General features: G+C 43.5%; 1 protein-coding gene across 3 annotated transcripts in view; it reads right to left on the bottom strand.

The window, feature by feature from the left end:
• Positions 1-21,048, bottom strand: part of SH3PXD2A (SH3 and PX domains 2A) — a 272,044-nt gene that overhangs the window by 16,044 nt on the left and 234,952 nt on the right. For 2 of the 3 annotated variants that reach the window (XM_056351800.1, XM_056351802.1), the window contains 4 exons: positions 19,238-19,321; positions 6,887-7,004; positions 1,007-1,341; positions 96-145 (listed from right to left, as the gene is read on the bottom strand). In XM_056351800.1, the coding sequence (XP_056207775.1) occupies positions 96-145; positions 1,007-1,341; positions 6,887-7,004; positions 19,238-19,321 (587 nt within the window). The remainder of the gene's footprint in view (positions 1-95; positions 146-1,006; positions 1,342-6,886; positions 7,005-19,237; positions 19,322-21,048) is intronic. The other variant, XM_056351801.1, reaches the window with a different exon arrangement.

Raw genomic sequence — 21,048 nt, 5'->3', positions numbered from 1 at the left:
TCAGATAGTCCCCCACACCTTGTACTTGTAGAAAGTCTCATAAAGCACCCACACACCTACCCCACTGCTAATGTATATCATAAACCAATACAAACCAGACTGGATTCTCTTCGTGGGGGCGGCCTTGTTCTTAGATTTGGAGAACCTGAGCAGGAAAGGGAAAAAGGAGAGTTTATTTAACTTTATAAGTACTGCTAAACACATTTTTCAGCAGCTCTCTGCTGTTACACAGTTTGAAAGTATTAGAAGTCACTATTTGCAATATTTAAGCCATCTCTATGAAACAAGATAGGAAACTATGAGGGTATATTAGAAATACCAAGGTAACTTAGCTATTCATCTCAGCTAAGCCAGCAAATTTAAGAGGAAATCACTGCCAGAAAGTAGTGGATTGTATTTTCTGCTGGAACTGACCAGCTCCACTGGAGACTGGCCAGCAAAGAATTGGCCTAATACTTGGTTTTCCCCCCAGCAGTAAAAATAATCCGCTAAATTAATAACACTCACACTGTCCTCTATCATAGTATCTTGCCATTCCTTGCACAGACTAGCATTAGCATCTGCATTTGCAGATGAAGTAGTAAAAACATTATAGCGACTTGCCCCCAGGAAAACAGCAGAACAAATGCAAAAGAAGACATAGGTGGTCTCCTTGACTTTAACACACCGCCTGCATTACTGGAGATGGAGGGCACATTTTAGAGTGTTCCAAAGCAAAAAATCTTCTATGGGAAAAAGAAAAAAGGAAACACATACTGGGTAAGACAAAGAAGAACCAGGCAGCCCTTGTATAAAGTGAAGTTATATTTTATCGCTACTAATGAAGGGCCAAGTTCCAGAGTCCATGCAGATCTACAGACAATGAATGCAAAGATCTGCCTGTGTGGACTCAGCTATAAGATCAGGACACATGGGACCTCAGCTGACAGGCAACGCCAGCCCTGAAAGGTAGAAAACCAGAACTGATTGCAAGTCAGTGGAAACCCAGACTACTTTACTGCCTTACTTATTTGAGCTCTTTGTGGTGCTATCCTTGCTATGGCTGGGGATCCCTGGGCCAGTTTGGAAGCCTGCTTGTCTGGGGTCATCATGGCATTGCCATTAGAGTCGTTGCACAGGATGGGCAAACTGATTTCTTTCTTGCTGATATGGGTTTCTGCAGTCTCGTTTTCTGCTTGAGTTTCCTTGTCAGTGGATGATTTCTTGTTCAGCAGGTTACTGATCTCCATGATGTTTCCTATGATTTCCACTGGCCCAGTTAAGTTTTTTTTCCTAGATGGAAGATCATCTTTAGCTTTCTTCAGGTACGAAGCTGGGGCCCAGCCCTCTTTGCCTAGATACCTGCAGATGCAAGAGGAAACATCGCCACATCAAACACAGCCTTTTCACACATTTCAGGTATAATAGGCAAAAGTGAGAGATGATAATGTAAAACAAAATTTGTGGTTCTCGGATAAGCTTTCGCGATCTCCATTTATTACCTATTGATTAGACATCTCAAAGTCAGCTGAGCTAGAGTGAACCGTGGACTGCTGTTAAAAGCCACTAATCATCCTAAGGAAGGTATCTCTTTGGATAAGAAATAGTTACTCACAAGGCAAAGGGCTTCACCAGCTTGTTTTATGTCATGCTTAGTACCAGGCAAACTCAGTATTCTCCCGTAGAGAAATAAGGCAAACTAGTGAGTAACGTATTTTGATAGGCTTAATACTTTCTAGCGGCAACTCAAAATGGAAAAGGGATAGAATATGGGTGTACAGAGCCCCTGCGTCTGCAGTTTATGAGGCCCTTGTGCAAGCCTCCCTCCTTGTAGTCATAATGAACACTGTCCCTCCTCCCACAACTCCCAGACTTCTGGGATCAGCTTCTTTTATGAAGAATATGGGTCTCACACTTCTCACACTACTGCAGCTTCCTTCAGCACTGCAAGGTTGGGAAAAAAATTGACTAAAGAAAAATGGCTTTGATGGAGACTCATTTTCCTGAACAAGCTAGGGGCTATTTGAAGAAATAAACCGGGAAATCTGAACAGACACCTGAATCCAGTACATGTTCCTGGAACACCAGCCTGAGCTGCTCATGCTACACTCCAAACTGAAGTCACTCTTCCACAACTGGGCTTTTGGGAAGATGGTTTTTCTAACTCCTGCCATTCCTAACACCTCAGCAGGGATTTCAGATTACAATCAGACTCCTGGGAGGGCCACGTGGATGAACTCTGTTTCCCTAATGAAACCCTAACTTGCTACAGACTGAGTCACTGAAACCTTTCTCTCTAACCTCTCAAGATACCCAAAGCAGGCACTTGAACTGTAAGTGGGAAAGCAGGCACCAATAAAATCCTGGTGCTCAGGAAATCTGCAGGAAATGCAAAGGTTAAAACAGTAGGACTCTAAGGCTTTTTAATAAAAATGGAGACTCATTAGTCAGCAGAGGAAGGAGCTGGGGAGGGGGCGGGAAATATCAGCAAATCATTTCCTGGCAGATGAGCAACTTTGTCATGCCAACACTTGGAGTCTGAGGTTTACGGTGAGATTTCTGCACCAGGGCACACCCTGGGTTCACTCACCACATCCAGTCACTGAAGAGTGGCACTAGGACTTTATGGGGAGAACAGGAAAATGCAGTATAGGTTTGCTTCCCTAGACTTCTTCATTACTCCTCCTGTACAAAAGCAAGTACAATTGCTGTACTTCTAGCAATGACCACAAGGGTCTTTCTGTCCAAAATCGTGCCTTTTCCCAGCCCTCCATCTAGATCAGCTGTGATGCTAGGGATGCTGCTTCCCCCTACATACCTGTCTTCTGTCACACATGAAGGCAAAGATATGGGTTCTTCCCTGCTCAGAGAGTTTAGCAACAAGTTTTTCCAAAGATGCTGGTGTCAAAGGAAAGCATCCCAACAGCTTTGAGCTTTGTTTGCTGCATGGAGACTAACAAGAAGTAGCAAAATCGTAATGACTTGGTTTGACTTCCAATAGATACATAGCATTCAGCCATTGATATTATGTCAAGATACAGTTTGGATCTATTCAATCCCGTCCCCTTTGAGGCTTTTCTGATCAGCCTTAAACCAAGCCAAAAAAAGAAAAGAAAAAAGGTTTCAATGTGCTATGTCGCCTACTGTGGCAAGGCATGTATCAGTGCCATTTTCCAGCCCTGAAGACCTTTGGCTTCATCCCCTTTTGCAGTAGATGACTCTCCTGCAGAGCTACTGATCAATGCTTTCTGCCGTCTGTGCATCAGGGAGGTTTTTCTTAAAGGACGTTTATAACTTTACATGATCTGGAGATATAAAGATTTTCATGTGTGAGAAAGACACATCGACCAATGCACTGAGCACACCAGTTCCAAAGGTTACTTTCAACAGAGCTTGATTGTGCAAAATCAGCAAGAAAAAACAGTTTATATCCATCTTAGTTTGTGGGAGACTTAACATGTTTAAGATCAGAAAGGCAGCCACAGGCAGGTTCTGTACTGGCTCGTTAGTTCTCCTGCCAACTGTACGTATATGGATCAGCCCATATAACCCCTCTGCTTCAGACGCCTCTGATCTCACATAGTTTCTCCAAATAAATAGTAGCAGCAATACCTGGACAGTTAATAACTGGGCAACATACCCTCAGCAGAGAGGTCGTTGCTGGTTATTTCGTCCTGTGAGTTAGTAAATTAAATGTGAAGTTATTGCTGAGCAGTAGTTACCATAACTGCCAGTTTATTTGTGCAATGTCACAAATAAAAACACAGGCTTACATTTTTCACCTTAGTCCTTGAATTTTTTAATCTCAAATATCTTTGCAAACATCACGTTAAAAGACTACTTGATCTCCCCATTTTGTAAGTGAAAGAACTAAGGCAACTGCTAATCAGCTTCAGAGAAGTCCTGAACTGGTGACGATCTTCATTTCATGTCTAAGAGTTAAAATCACAAGTATCTTTCCTTCATTTTTATTCACATCCTACTGGAGACACTCCAAACCCCATCCTAGATTCCTCCTCATTTCGCTAACTGCACTTCACTGACATGGGCTGAGGCTCAGAATGAACCACAAAAGGAAGATGCAGGCAAATAACAACAGCTTTACTTAGCATATTGCTACTTACTCAGCCTGCAACCCACTCGGGCCCCATGAGATTACCTCCAGGTGACAGCAGCTGATACAAAGTAAGATCTAAATAATGGACACTAATGCCAACTATGAACATACCAGGAAGCACGCAGATCCACTGAACTCAGCAGAACGCTAAGAAGGATCCCAGGTCAGAGCCTTTCTTTCACTTCTCCAGAGTCTCAACAAATTACTATTTTTTTTTAAAGTCATAATGCATACGGGGCGAAATAAAGGATGACACTAATATTGCCTCTAGTTTCTACAGCATTGAATTGGGAGAGTTGCAGAACTGGGTGCAGTGATTCGGTTCATCGGTGATTCCAAAAGCCTCCCTGTTTATATTACATGAAGGAAAAAATGGATTCAAACTATAGGAATGTTAAAAAAAAGTCAGAAGTGCCTCTGCGAGTCTGAAAGTCACATCTGCTTTCCAGCTCCAGAGCACTGGAATTACTCCAGAGGGAAGCAAGCTAGGGGAAAAAAAAAATAAAGAAAAGAAAAAGGAAAAAAATAAGAAAAAGAAGGACAGGAAATGAGGATCAGCACATGGCCAGGAATTTGGGGAAATTACATATTTAAGGTGGAACAAGCTAATGTCTTTAAGGTGGATTCCATTTGCAAGCTGCTGGATTTGTTTTTATTTCTACACATTGATGTGTGTGTTCAGCCTCTGTTACCCAGCCCAGCAGACAAGGCAGCAGGATTCAACTCCAGTCTCTTCCTGCCCCCTCTGCCTTCACACTCACTGCAGGAGAAGGAGTTGTTCCTGCTAAGGCACTCAATACTCGGAAAAGTGTATTTCTGCAGAATAGGAATCCTCTTCTGAGTAGTAAGTAACAGTAATCAGGGCAGTTTAAGTCTAATAAACAGCACAAGTGAGACATCAACTACCCAGGCTGCAAAGGACCAGCTTGCAGGGATGCCTCACCACATCATTTCCAAGATTATTGCACGTGGAAAAAACCCTAAACAAACAAAACTCTTTCAAACAACAGTTTAATCCTCCAGCAAGAGCGCATCTGTGCTTCTAGTGCTCCAGAGCAGCAGAGAGGATGATGGCTGACACCTAACAGACTTGTCACACATATATGGGGAGCACCTAACCCACCTTTCAACAAGAAGGCAGGTGGCTCAACCCAGAATGCTTCTTACAAAAAAAGCCAAGGGCATGCTGCATTCCCCAACTACCATGGGCTGGGCTATCCACTGTCTTTCCAGCAGATCACCAGGTAGGAGCCACTTAAGCCACTGCAGCAAGTGTCACTGTTCATCAGAATGCACCTCTGCTATATAGAAAAATGTGTTTTAGGTCGGCCCAGAGGAGCATGTGAGAAAAAGGAAAAAAAGAAACTACTTATTGTAGAACTATGGCACAATACAATACGGCAAAGGGGAGCCTACAGTAGTAATAAGGCTGCATTTCAGAAGGAGAATACCAAAATAAACTAAAGATGTCCTGCAACATTTTTCCCCTCAGAAAACCTATGTGCTCTTGATTCCTCTATCTGCAACTTTGGATTCCACTTCTGTGAATGATTAAAGGAGAAAAAAATGTGACCTGACCAAACCCAGGCATTTTTTTAGTTTCTCCTATCTACAGTGCCTTCCTGGCTCCACTGCTATCTTTATTAGCCTGTTCCCTCTATGGGAACATTATGGGGCGGGGGTGGGGGAATCAGTTTTCTAAGTAAGGGACATCAAGAAAAACAACATTGCTTCAGTCAGCATTTTTACAGTCCTCATTCATAGCTGATAAATCAGGCAGAATCCAAACAAAAGCAAGTTATGGCTTGGGGAGGGAAAGCGGAAAAAATAATCACTATAATTACAGGCTGAATGGAAAAATGATGACTAGATGAGATGTTTTGCACTGCCCGAGAGATAAACCTCCGTTTTTAAGCTACCTGCTGTATCACATCTTGCTTAAAGAGAAACGGGATGTCATAACACTTCCAGATTCACACTTAAGATGCAAAACAAAGGGCAGAATTATGAAAGAGCACTAAAACCTAAGTGCTGTGTGAACCTAGATGGAGAAAGCTCTGATGAAGTACTCAGAAATTCTGACACCTTGTATCACTGAGACGTATCTAACCTACATTGTCCCAACAAGAACCTAAAAAAGGGATTCTAAAGTCACAAGTCTCCTCTATGACTGCTGTTTCAATACATAACAAAGTTTGATACACAATGTTAACTTTGCCTGCCCTTGGAATCCAGTCCCTCTACATTACGAATATCTAATGTGGACAGGCAGCAATCAGGCAAAACAGTTGAAACCACCAATTAGTTTGGAAAAGAGCTATAGCCAGCTAACAGATCTCATATCCCTGAAAATAGCAGTACCTGCCCCAAACAGCTCAAGAGAACACAATCAGCCTTTCAGCATTGCTATAAATAGATTTAAACATGTTACAGAATAACTCTTATACTGGAAACACATCAAAATTACACACAACAGAAAGCCTTGTTAGGTCTTACAGATCTTAACTCTGATATGGGCTTTTAACTTGAAGGGAGGAAAAAAAAAATATAAATCTACAAGTTCTGGAATTTCCCTGCTGGAATAGTCCACAGCTTTTGCAGACACTGTAGTGTTACTTTAATCACCACTATATCGTCATAGCCTTTTCTTCACATTTCTTCAAGAGGTATTATGAACAATTTGGGCTTCCTTGCCCTGCTACAGAATTATTTAAATGCTAACATTAAGTGAATGCTCAGAAAAGCTCATTGTCACAGGTTCTGCAGCAATCTGGCTGCATGTTTCTTTACCTTATGTACCACCATCCTTCCAGGTTCTTTTGGATGACCTCCACGGTGACCCCTTTTTCAAACCCAATCTCATCCTTCCCCTGGCTGGCGTATGGCTGGATAGTGACATATTTCTCTTCTAGTGAGGGGAGAAAAGGCAACATCAGTTAGGGTCAGAATTAGTCCAGCTGTTTTTCTGTTCTGCTTGCTTTTAAACTGTTATGCAGTGATTACGTGGAGCCATTACAAAAGGCGGAGCCCTGCTCAGGGGCCCACTGATTATTTATGCTGACGACATGAGAGATAATCAGCCCCTTGCCACTACCCTGCTGCTGATAATCACAAAGTGTTTCCATGCCAATAATGACACAAAGTCCCCAGAGAGCTTCCCCCCTTCTTCCCACCCGCCCCCCCATCCAAGTTCCTTGAGCGGGTAAGGGAGAGGATTTGAAGCTGGACTTAACTCCCATACTGTAACTTGACAGAATCAATCTGGCTGCCAAATCAGCCAAGCGTCACCGCAGGAGCTCCAGCCAGTTGGCTCTTTGAACACGCACAAGGCTGCACAAAGCATTGTGTTACTGAAATCCAAGCCCTGCATCCTGAGAGGGACCGATTCTCCCCAACTCAGAGGGACTGGCCCATCATGCTGATCTTGCACCTCCCAAACAGCATAGGCTTACAGCAATAAGCTTGAAACAGCATTTAAAAAGTGACAAAAGAATAAAAGGGGTTTGCATTTGACAGGAGACCATACAGCATTTGCATTCATGGGTTGTGAAGTGCTTTGCAAACATACTTTTGGCTAGACCTCACTCTAGAGAAATACACGTGTGGCGGTGGTAAAGGAGGGCCAGAACTAAGACACATACTTCAAAAGCACAAGCTAGATTTCAAGCACGGTGTTTGAGCCAAAACCTTAGCATCCCTATTAATCTCCAGCATCTATCCCCTTGCCAGCCAGGCAGAGGTGAGCAGACTTGCTAAGAGCAAACCAATGAGCAGAGCAGAAAACACTTTGTCAGCATCTTCCTCCACCCACCAGGAGTCATTTACTGCAGCATTTCAGTCATGCTCAGGGTCAGCCTTTTCCTCCATTAGCTTAAAAAAAAATTACAACTGGCATCGGAAATGTGAACTACCAGCCTTGCTCTGCAGCGGCAGGCATGGTAAGCATTACCAATCCCCTCTCCTGAACCCAAGCTACAGTGCATGTAACAGCATGAATTTCTGTAGCTAGATCAAAGGCAGGGACAGCAAGCAATAAAGCGCACCCCAACTGGACTTCCTAGCACTTTCTACTGGCAGTGACAATAAGGCATGGCCAGGAACAAACAGAGGGTTGTCCGTGCACAGAAACGGGCAGGAAATTAAGTGAATCCAGAGCTCCTGATCACTGCAGAACAAAGGAGCTATGAAAAGGTTGCAGCAGCTTAAGGCAAACGGTCTTTTGGAAAGAGTGCAGCAGACCCAACCATCTGTTTGGTTTTGTGGCTCAACTGCATTTTGTTGCTGGGCGAAGCATGGAAACTTTAAAGAAAAAAAACCAAAAAACTTACTCAGACAAAGTACGACATAATACCTCAGAAAGAAGAAAAAAAAATGTTGGCACAGCATTTGATGGCAGAAAATTCAAAGCTACATCTCTGAAGGCAACTTCCCTTGACGGGTCGCATTTGGATCCTTCTCGTTCTGAAGGGGTAAACCCTGTCAAAACCTTTGCCTCCAAGAGAAAAATACTCTCTCCTGCTCTCCCCTAGGAGGGCTGCTTCAACTGTTTTATCACTGGAAAGGAATTCCAGCTTGTTTGTAATTAGCACCACCAGGATATGACACCTTTCCCACAGAAATACTCTACTGCAAGATGGGGCCTGAAGAATGAAATCCTGCTAATGAAACCTGGCTTCAAAGTTACAGGAAACTTTCCCTAGCTGTGTTTCTGCTCTGCACAGTAAAGGCAGACTCATTTTTCCTCAGTTTCAGCTGACGGCTGCTGAAGGAGTTACGTGCCCAGCTTCCACTGCATGCAGAGCCCCAGTCACTAAACTGAACAGCAGAAGATCCCTGGGCAGCTACATCTCATCCCTGCGAGGAGAGGGCCAAGGGAAAGTTCAGGTGTGCAGAGCTGTACTGTCCAGACACACATTGGTTCAGAAACTTCCAGGGATGTTTCACAGTAACAAAGAGCTAAGCCACGTGTTTGCTGGGCGTTGGAAGAAGGCCCTGCTTTGTCTCTCCACCACACCAAAGCCGCTTTATAACCCAGGCTATCAGAGTTCACCCTTGCCACTACAGCTACAACAGAAGTTTCTCTGTTTATCTTATTTTTCCTCCATATAAACAGCAGTCCCTGCTGCAGCTAAAGCCAGCTATTCAGCTCCTGTTGCTGTGCAGAGCTGTCTCTGGGGATGAGACTCCTTTCCTCTGCTGAAGACAGGGTAGGGGCCATAAGTGAGGTGCTCACTCCTAGATTTCAACACAGCTTTCCAAGCTCCTGCTCCAGCAGGACTTCTTGTGTGTGAGGAATTGAGTGGTCACTCATCAACCTCAACAGCATCTGAGTCTGATCATTCAAGGGCAATCAAAGCTTGGGTGAGGGTCCTTTGCAAACTAGGATGCAATCACCTCCTAAACATTAGACCCCTTCCTCCCCCATGCAAATCGACTCTCTCCATTCCAAATACAGATGGGTGGCTTGCCAGGGAAAAGGACAACAGATCCACGCAAGCTAATACAATAGCCAGCAAACCCAACTTCCAGTGCTTGAACATGTGTAGTTGCAGGCCCAGAACAGGCTTCCCAGGGAGGTGGTAGAATCTCCATCCCTGGAGGGGTTGAAAAACCACACAGATGTGGAGCTTAGGGACATGGTTTAGTGATGGACTTGTCAGTCCTGGGTTAAGAGTTGGACTTGATAATCTCAAAGGTCTTTTCCAACCGAAATGATTCTATGTGGGCACACATGACTGCTCTACCTGTTCATTCCTGCCTGCCTTCCTCCCAGTCACTGATTACTGGACTTCCAGTTAGTTTCAAGGTAAGGCAGAAGAGCAGGGATAGCTTGCAACTTCTTTCATTCTGTCTGAAACAGGCCAGAAAAGATTGACCATACTGTTGAGATGGCACACTGAAAACAGGAGCTGCCAGCTGCATGGGGAAGCCACATCCCCAGCTGGGAGAGCTGCAGCCTCTTTCCTGGGTTTTCACCATTGCTTAGGTTTACTGAGGAAAGATTCTACTCTTGAGCAGCTACCTAACTTCCCCCCCCTCCCCCCCCGCCAGTACTGAGATTACTGCTTTGCCTGTTGCTGCTCTTGCCTTGCTGTCTTGCACACACTGCACTCTATACCACCCATCAGTGGCTCTGAATGACCAGAGACACCGGCCCACTCTAGACACACCAAGCTACTGAGGAGGATGGAGCCCCATCCAAGTACCATGACACTGGCATGCACAGGTAAGGCTTTTCTGAACTGCTACTGGTTTATTCTTTCCATGAGCACCTCCACTACTTACATCTTCAGTCCTGTGGATTTCAGCTCAAGACTACTGCTCTTTGAGAGCAATGTCCTTCAGGTGACTCCTCCCTATATGGAGGAAGGGGGGGCAAAAAGACGCTGCACAGAAATAGGAAGGGAACACAGAGAAAAAGTTCTCCCATGACACAAGACAATCAAAAGTCTTAAAAATCCACTTAGAAAAGAGGGTCCTACAATGTTTTTGTTTAGCAGTTCTATTTTTAAGCCTACAGGTCAAAACAGGAAGCCACCATTACAATTTCCCCTTGCAAAGTGCTTTCACAGCAAAAATTACAGCCATTGCCAAGATTACACACATTTGGTTTCTTTCAGTGGTGCAGGGGATACCACAAACATACATGAGGTTTGTAACTTAAACATTATTCTGGAGATACAGGCCCCCTTGCAACCAAGGTGTAATTCTGACTTGTTTGTCAAAGATTATCTCTAGCCAGTGAACATTTCGTACAAACCAAGATTTGCTGAAGGAAGCAGTGGAGCTTTCAGCGGATGCGTCACTGAAAAGGACTGATGTAGCATTCAACATATCAGATTACTATTCAAAAGTCTTTAAGAGAAGATATTTGATACTTCATGACTGACACAAAAAGTTACTGGGAAGACTTAACACAGATAAATGGTTTCATGAGAGACTCGGCAGAGCATCAGCCATTAGAAAGACACCGCTCCAAGTTACACTAACAAATCTGAAATACCATGATGCTTTCATTCAGATACTGTGACAGGCAATGGTACAAAACACAAGCCAGCAAACGGTCCCAGACCTGCCATCAAAGTTGCATGCCCAGATCTACAGAGAATATAAACATGATTTTGATTCATTAAGTTTTGACTTAACAATTAGCAGCAAAAAAATGCAAACAAAAGTATAATTTGTATTCCCCAGCTGCAGCTTCCATTACATCAACTTCACCGTTGAGGTCAAGTGGGTGGAATAAACTTTACTACATGCTACAAAGCACATACATTTGCTAAAGGGCTGCACTTTGGAAATAATGGGATGAGAGACCTTCTCCCTTTCAAGATGAAAATGGCATAAAGACACCCCTGTTCTTAGCGTGCGATACCCAGAGATCTAATAGTTCAATTAGCCAGCTTCACTTATATTTTCTTCACTTCTAATTTGCAGTTCAAAGGTACCTTCCCCAGCTGAACTGAAGAAGGTACCTCTATTGGAAATTCAGCTGCACTAGTAAATCTGAACAAGGCACGCATGAAGAAGCACAGCCTGTTTGGCAAAAAGCTACGATACAAGTCTGTCACATCATGCATTACCCAACTGCAACCCAGTTGGATAGTTTGGAAGGAAAGGATTAGTATGTGTCATTCTCCCTCCTCCCCAGACACAGACACTATTTAAAACATTCACAACAAGAATTTCTGCACTGTTTGGACTACCAGACTCATACCACCCACTTGTAGCTGTGCTCTGCCCAGCCCTCCCAGACACCCTGGCAGCCCAGGGCTCAGTACGCTAGTTTATTCCAAAGCTTCACTTCTCTATCAATCTTTTGCCTCCCTCCTTTTCTCCTCCCCAAATAAAGGCAGGCTTCTATTTTCACTCTGGTTCTACCTAAAGTCTCCTGAAGACAAACAGCAGAGACTTGGGGTTGAATTATAGAGACCGCTGGGGAAAAAACAGCAGAAGACAGTTCCCATGTCCTTGTGACAGTCCATAATACTACAGAGAAACCTTTTTCTAGCAACTGCAATTTCCCCCCAGCAAGTGTAGCCCAGGTTGCTGCAGTGCCACTGGGAGGTGTGTGTATATACGGGACAAAGCATTTGAGCTGTACAATGCCCTGCATTACAGCTATGTCTAGTATGTGGTTTGCACAGATGTACACAACCATGGTATTTCCTACAGACCTGATACAAGGCAGCCAGTGGTATTTGCCATTTACGGGTCACTCCTTCGCAAGCAGCAGACTCCTAATGCCCTCCCATGTCTATTAGAAGAGGAAAAACAGGAGAGAAAAAAAAAAAGCACCAAAACCCCAAACCAACAACAACCATTTTGTGTCCCTCCAGGAACATAACAGCATTCTGCCAGTCCAAGGTCTTTCCTACGCGCAGTAACAGTAGCTTTAAATTAAAGTGCTGCTTTACAAACAGTTTTTGAATGCATGCCTAGGGCCGCGGTAGCTCAGACCACTCCCTTTCCCTTCCTTCATCCTGCCTTGCACCTGCCACCTCTCCCAGCACAGTTTGCAACTCTGCCATGAGATGGACCTGAAGCCAACCTGGCCAAGGAGAAGTTAGTACGATCCCAAGTCTGGTTTCATTCATTGCAGATCTGCAAAGGAAAGATGCTAGGGAAGGTGAGAATGGTTCTTCTAGTGGTGGCACCACAAACTGTATACAACTCTTCTCTGTACTAAGCCAGGCCAGTTTCAATGCAGCTTCGCTTGATTTTGAGGAAAGGGGCCTATTTCTGAGTCTGCTGGAAGCGAAGTCAAGGCAACCCATGTGAAACAATCTAAAACCAGGCTAGGATAGTTTAAGAGTGCCCACATGTCTTCTCCCAGACATTTGAAGATGTTGTTTATTAAAGTGCAACTTTATGCGTAAATAGGATTTATAATACAGCTCTTAAACGATCATATGATCTACAGCAGAGCAAGATGACCTGCAGGCACCTTGGCAATGCTTATCAAGCAGTAAAAGGTCACCTTTGCAGCCACAGTGTAGTGGGGACTGAAATATTTCTTCTGTATTCACCCAGCCTGTTCAATAGCTATGATACAACATACTAGTTGCAGAAAAACTAGGGATTCCACATTTAACTTGTTAAGTCCTCCTAAAATTTAATGTCAAAGACATTTACTTTTGGATAATGGCAGACTGTGACAACAGTGCTTTCTGGTTTTTCCTTTTGTGTAGGATTGCAGCTTGTAATCAAAAAGTCATCAGATGGGTCCATTCCATCACACTCCCTTTAAACAGCATATACCCAAACAGGTTTTCTTTTGTTTCATGCGCTGTATTTCTGTCTACTAGTAAAAGGGGAACCTCTAAAGAATTTTTAGGCATTGGACATGGCATTTTCCATATCAGGTGACGTGTTAGGATACCTCTCCCACAGGAAAAACTTCAGCCAAGATGAAGCTCCGTCAGTTCCAGAAGAAACTGTACCTATTTGTCTGACAGAGCAAGACACTGAACTCAACAGCCTGTGAGGCTCCTACAATCCCATCTGTCAAACCAAAATTTCAGATTTTACACGTACGCTTGTGCACAAACATAATATACATTAAAGTTATGAGGTGTCTTGAGAAGGCAGCTTCATCCCTCCTCTCACTGTCTGCATTTATACTTACTGTCAGGTCAAGGAAAACAGACCTATGGTTTTACTGCTCAAGTTGTAATGTAGAGCTTCAGTAGTGCTTTCCAAATCTTCCTTATTCAATCTTCCCAATTCCCTTGGCACTGGTTATTTCAGATTCCTCCTAGTCTGTCACCAAGGTAACTTGTTCCTTTCCCCAACATCTTCAAAATCCTCTGTCACTGTTGCTCCTCACTGCTAGAGCCCAGACCTGGCCTTTCAGCCACTTTTGCACAGCCACTACAGCCACCTCCTACCTCCTTTGCTCCCTTTCCCAGCCATTCAGCACACCACTCTTGCCACCACAACACTCTGGTACTTCAGCCAGACACCTACCAAGTGTACACCCAGCTCAGTTGTCCCATCTTGAATTTTCAAGCCTGCATGGTGTACCTTGCTTTAGTATGCTACTACACACTCTCATGTGCTCTGCTCTTGTTGGACATCCCACTTGTCTAAATTTTTTCATCTTTTCCCACTCAGTCTCATGCCTTCCTTATGATGCTTCATCAACCTGAGCAGGCTCCCACCTCCATGGTATCAAATAACCTGGAACTCTCAAATCCTTCTAAAATAGGCCTACCCTGACTTCCTGCCCTGCCCAACAAGCTTAGTTTTAGCCCTTCTCTAAAAGCTTTTAAAAATACCAAATAAATACCACCTTCCACTGCGAAAAAACATTTTCTGTAATAAGATGCATGCCAAATTGCCACTTGCCCAGGTTCCTTTGATGCACAGATTTCCTCTTTGTTTAGGCTGTAAACTATCTGGGACAGGAACCTCGCCTTTAAGCAGCTAAAATACCATGCACGCTTCCAGCCCTGCAGAATCAGTCTCATCTCTCCCAGGCAAATGGCCAGCACTCATACGTTTCTGTTTCCAAGTTCCAAGCGCCCCGTTTTTCATACCTCTCCTTCACCTATATTTTATAATTTTGCTCTTTTCTGCCTCCATAAATAAGTGTGGAAGTCATCTGCAGCACTTCAGGAGTCAACCAAGTAAGGGAGTAATTTTCTTTGCTCAGCTGGTGTTTCTATGTGCCCCCGGCTTTCTGTAACCCCATCCTTGTTTGATATGCCGGTAGGGGTGGGGATGGGGGGAACTGGGCTAGAAATTAGCCAATTAGCGATTTCTCAGCAAAATGCAACAGCCCCAAACCTACATCTTCCAAACCACAGAAGAATTTTCTTTCAAAATACTTTCCCCTCAGTCAGCAGTCTGCGCTTGCCCTCCCCCACTCCTCCGTTCCACCCCCCCTTTGTCAGACCTGCTTCTGGAAAAAGTCTCGCTGTTCCAGAAAGCAAAGCATTAATTCAACATGGACTTTGTTTTACTTGTCTAAATATTCAGCAGAGAAAATAACTGTCCGCAGTTATCAAATGTGTTCATCTGTAGACAGGAGCTCTTCAGCCTTTGTTCCTCTCTCCCCTCCCTCTCGCTTTTTTTTTTTTTAAATGACAGAAAACCTCATGCCAACAGATAAAAAAGAACAATAATGACATTTCTTCTAAACAGTTCTGTATTGCGCATGCTCTTTCTTCAACCAGCAAGGGGCAATAAACATTTACTACTTTCCTTGGAGCACACAGGAGGAGAAAAAAAAAAAAAAAAAAAAAAAAAGAAAGAACAAACTAAATCTGAAGCTGATCTGTGCTGGTTTGGTTTAGCATGGCAAAGTAGCCCTGCTGTACTGTGAGTGGAAAAGATTTCATCAGCATCAGGAACAAGCAGGGAAAAAAGAGAGAAAACAAAGGGAGAAGTCCTGTAGGTAATGAGGGGGCTGTGAAAGAGGGCAGAGCAGCTCTGGTGGGATGCAGGAAAGGGTACGAGTGCACGAGCATACCAGTACTGATCAAGGGCTCTTTCTATGGCTAAGAAAACTGGCTGCAGAACAGCCCACCTGGGCTAGGAGATGGGGTTCAAGAATTGAGACCAGCTCAAGTTGGAGATGAAGTATCAAGACCACTGGGTTACACAGCTGCCTTCTATCTACACCCTGTCCACCTCTCCCCACCAAGCTCTCTCTCTCACTAAGTTAGGTAAGCAGTAGGAAGACCTATAGTTTCCAAGTTCTAACTTTAACTCATTCATTGAATAGCTTATTTCTTGTGCTAGCAGCTACTCTTAAATAATAGGCTTACCTGGCAGAAACTCAGCCTATATGTCACTATATTGTTGATATGAGTAACTTTGAAGTACTTTCCTCCATTTGGAAGTGTTTGGCACAAACCCAAAGCACCAGTAACTTACGTCAGATATCTGGGATACAGAACTGGCATGTAAACCCCCTGCTTTTCCCAATCAAACTGTAATAGCGCAAATGACTTCTCATGAAATTAGCCTGTAAACAAGCCTACATCCCCTTCCAGGGGAATTTCCAAATAAATGCATGTGCAGAATTAGCATTTTACACCGTACAAGAGAACATGAACTGCAGCTTGCAAGTCTAACATGTCAGGACTGAGGAAAACTACAAATGTTCAGCTTCTCCTCAAAATTTGTATCTGTTATTTGAGTTTTGTAATATACAGACAAAAGTTTAGAAAATGTACTGCAAATAAAAACATTTAACACTTAAAGAAAGCAAGCTCTGCAGCTACATAAGAAACATAAACCAATGTAATCTCTTAGATCTGAGCATACCACGGACCATTTTAAAGAGAAGTTCAGAAACAAATGTCATCTGTTCCTCTTTGTAAAAACGGACTACAGCTGTTCTCATTGCAGATTTTTTTTCAGCTTTAGAAAGGGAGCACTATGATGATAATCAATAATTTGTCTTTCATGTTTCTTATTCACAGACCCAAATATCCCATTTGCTCCCAAATAGCTGAAGTTCAGGATGCTTAGCCTCTTCAAATGGCTTTGGAAAGGGTAGAAATAAATAAGCCATATGTTCCCCTGATAATTCTTCTCCATCAGGCAGTCTTCAAGAGAGAAGCAAACACTCTTTCCTTCTGCACTCAGGCTTTCCCAGTGTTTTTAATATCCAAGAATATCTCTTAGAAAATCCTGGCCTTCAGAAACAATGTTTAATTCCTTTGGTTCTGACTTTAGTGAGTCTATCATAGACCTGGTCAGTAAAAATGTTCATTAGTGGTACCCAAGAATAAAGGGGAGCATCCTTTACAGCTTGCTTTTAAACTCCAGTGAACTCTTGGAGCTAACCCTTCCAACAGCAGGGATTATCTCAAGCAGAATATCGCTGGGTGGGAAGAATTTCAGCCAAAATGTTTAATTGAATTTATTTCCAAGGAAGAGGCCAAGTGGGGGAGGGGATGCTGTTTTGCCCGAGCTGAAAAATTCTGGCAACCTCCTGTTTAAGCAGCTCCAGTTCTTCTATGCTTTGGAGCAGGGACTTGAAGGTTGGCGGGGGGGTATGTATGTATACTTCATGTATTCTGTCATTTCAGTGCAAACCCACCCAAATTTGGCCTTGTTAGAAGTCTTTGGGGCTGGGATGGGAGGGAAAGGGAGAAAGAATCTCTTCTGACCTCACATAAACTGTGATCTGTTAGAGAACAGCAGGCTGGACACCAAGAGAGACTCATACTTTCAACAACTGCAGTTTGGAAGGCATAGATGTCTGTACAGGCTACAGCTATGCCAGATGATGAAGCCACTGTTTCCAACCTGTCCCCAAGTATTCAGATCACTTTCTTTACTTCCAGTGAGCCTGCTCTTGTAAGAGCTCCCTAACCTACTACTCCAGATGACATTAAGCAGTTTATTTTTAGCCAGCCTGCATAGCTGTGGCTGAAATGCATTGGAGAGAGCTTATAGGAACAGCTCAGCGACGGAGGGTGCCCCAAACCTTGAGATGTTACAGTTTGTGCCAAGTTCACGTGCCAAGATTTAGTTTGAGATAAAGCACATATCCCCCCAACACACTCAAAACCCCAGCACTGCTTGGGCCTAATAGGGAAGAAACTGTTAAGGAGCAAGAAAAAGGCTGGGATGGAAGAGACTAGGGGAGCCTGTGGTGGGGAAGACTGCCAGGAAAAGACACTGCAATACTGGGCAGAGGGCAGGTCTGGGGAAGATGCACACAGATGGTGGGCACGAGTGCAAAAGGGAAAACTTGGGAATGCAACTTAGGTCCTTGAGTCTTACCAGTCAACTACGCTAAAGGAACGATCATGCATTTTAAATTTTATGGAGCTTTGTTTGCAATATTGTAGGAACATGAAAGGATATATTTGCTTAAATTGTAAACAAACTGTTTAGAAAACTGATTCCCAGAAATTCTCCCTGTTAAATTGCCAGGAAGTATCTGGCTGAGTTTGACAATGCAAAATAAGTAGCTCCGAAACTCTTGGGGTACAGAAACAAACACAAGTCATCATGTGTGGTTATGGGGTGGGGTATTTTGGTGCCTTCAGGGTGTATTTGGTGGCTGAGAAGCAAGACCTTGTCTTCTAAGGGTACTTTCAGTTCCTGCAGGGTCAAGCTACAGGAGAAAGAACACCTCTCTTGTTATTGTTTCCTCAATAATACTTTCAGGCAAAGGTGAAAGGTCACTGAAAAGTTGTATGTGTTTGACACACATGAGCGTGTACGAAGAACTGCCGCCAAATCCACAAGAAGACAAATTTGCTGCTTTAAAAGTACATTCTCTCCCTAGTAGGATATGGCATCTTTTCCTCATCTAGGAAGCTTCTCTTGTGCTTGTATTTGGTTCCATCCTCTCAGTAAGGTTGTCTGAAAGCTGCAGAGATGCAAACGGTGCTTCCTCACTCCTCCTTCCTTTTTAAAGTGCAATGAATACCATATCTGAAAAATCCCACGAGAAGGGGATAGAAAGGGGTACCTCTGCTCTGGGAAAGACAATTCACATACACTGGAGAAATGCTTGGTTTGGAAGATTCCTCAGACTTCACCCAAATGTAGCTTCAAAACACAAGGTGTTCCCTCCTACCCTGCCATGCTCACTGTCAGACCAACAGAGCTAGAAAAACCCCATCAAAATGTTGCTAATGATGGTATTTTAAACACCTACGACTGACACCAAAAGCTACCAAAAGCTCTGAAGAAGTCTGTCTTTAGTACCAAGCACTGCCTGCAAGGAAGAGAGGGGACTGAAACTGGAATTATTCTCATCTTTCCACACCAAGTACTTTTCCAAGATGCACATCTCTGACCATGGCTTTTTGGCGCTCTTCTCATTTTAATAGCCTGAAAGTATCACTTGTCCTTCTTGAGGTAGGAAAGATTGAGTACAAGTATGTCCAAAGTTAAAACACAACAGATGTGAGCAACCCTAAGCAGCATGAGGATTCAGACTGCAGAGCTATCCTTGGTTATTAGCCTCCGGCTCTTGGGGTGCCTAACCCTGGCTCCAAGACACCCTTCAGCTGTCATGTACAAAATCCACATGTGAACTCTGGACCTTCAGTCTCTCTCTGCTAGAGTGCTGAAGATGCAGACCCCAGTGCACAACAGTCAAAGCTGCAGCATGGCTTTTGGTGCATCCTTAAGGGCTGGTGCCATAGGAAGCTATTAATTCACCTCGACTCTGCTGCCTGTTGACTATCCCGCCCAGCGTCCATCGCCGGTCCAGGCGTCTCAGGTGAGCCTTGCGTCGCTTAGAAACTAGTTTGGAACATGGATGGAAACAAACAAACAAACAAAAAAAAATGATGGGAGGGTGAGGAATAAAAACAAAAAATGGCATTTACAAGCATTGGTCTTGTCAGCAGGAATGAGTTAGGTGGGATACAGACATTTTGGTTTAGTTTATATAGTACAGTGGAACAAGTTAGCTTCTTGAGCCTGAGCAACATGAACCACCTAGAACTGACACAAGTTACCACCCTTGCTACTGGCTTTCCTTAAAAAAAAAACCCCAAAACCATACATGCACCCCAAACCAAACTGCTTGTCCAGGGAGGCTGCAGTAGCAGTACAGATCAACATCATGGATGCTGCATCTCCTGGTTAGGCTGCATAATCTTTGGAGAATTTAGTCTATTGCATATGACATCAAACCCAACAGGGCTCTAACCCTCTCTAAGCAAATTACTACACTATAAACAAAATCCAAGAAAAGGAAAAAAAAAAAAAAAAGGCAGCTTCTCTTATGTGAGTTCATTTGTAACAGCAGGAACAGAACCCAAGTGAAAAGTGTCTGATGTCTCCTTGCTTGCAACGCATGACTCACAATCACTGCCATAGCTAGTTCTCATGATCCAAACTTCTAATGTACTAATAAAAAAATATAAGAAAAAAACCTAACCTTGCAATTACTGAGCAGGCTCAAGAAGCTAAGAAGTTAGAACTGAGAATTAGTTACACACTGAAACAATAATTTATGCTCAAAATATAAATAAAGACAAGACACCTATGGAAATGGATTATGAGAGCAGCTGTGCACAGAGGACACCACTTGTTTTCTGGATCACGTATGTAGAACTGTACTCAGCTCCTTCTTCTGCTTATGAAAGCGTGAATGACACAGGAACCATTGGACCAGCACAGAAACATAGACAAACATCTCTCTTTTTCCGCTCAAGGGCTTCCATGCTAGTTTGGCAACTACTACAAGGATGCTTGGTGCTGCCACAAAGCAATGTAATCTATTATATTTCAGCTATCGCTGGGGTGCAAACACGATCGGTTTGCTAGTGATGCTGGGAAGCTGTCCATAAACTCTGATATCACATTGTTAGTAATCACTCAGTTCTGCTTATGTGCACTCATTTGGGGAATACAATCTTAGAAGAGAGGACACCATTGTCTTCTAGAACTAACTATAGACAATCAGGCACAGCAAAATTATTTGGGGAATCATTAGCTGAACAAGTAAAAGAATTAATAACTTCCCCCAAAATGGCTTTTGCCTTTTTGCCCTTTATATCTGTCAGGGGCTTAGATCAGACTTTTGCACCCAGCTCACTCAATTTTTCCCTTGCTGTAAAGCTTAAACCATCCCTAGTCACCCTAAGTGGAGGTGTGGCAAGTGGTGTTGAACAGACACAATGTCTAGTTTGTGGTACTCTGTACTTTCCCTTTGATCCCATGTGGATCAAAGCACCACCAAAAATTTTTAGAGAAGCTGTATTTCAAGTTTATAGATCACTGTGTTCTTGGCTAACAGAAATCAGTGATCTTCTTGGAAGCCTTGGTGGCACAGAAGATGAGCTGTCCTCACTCCTTACTGGTAATGTTTTTCTTACCAATTGGTTTAAGCTGGTGGCTTTCTCCAAATCAACTGGACATTAGACTGTCAGTTACACATACACACTACATAAGAGGCAACACAGGACACTCCACTAGACATACAGATTATAGCAGAGAGAGAAGCTAAAGCTAAATTCAGA

This window comes from Falco biarmicus, chromosome 9, assembly GCF_023638135.1.
Source record: "Falco biarmicus isolate bFalBia1 chromosome 9, bFalBia1.pri, whole genome shotgun sequence".
NCBI classification, from domain to species: domain Eukaryota; kingdom Metazoa; phylum Chordata; class Aves; order Falconiformes; family Falconidae; genus Falco; species Falco biarmicus.
Note: the sequence above shows the minus strand (reverse complement) of the source record. Positions and strands in the feature narration are given on the sequence as shown.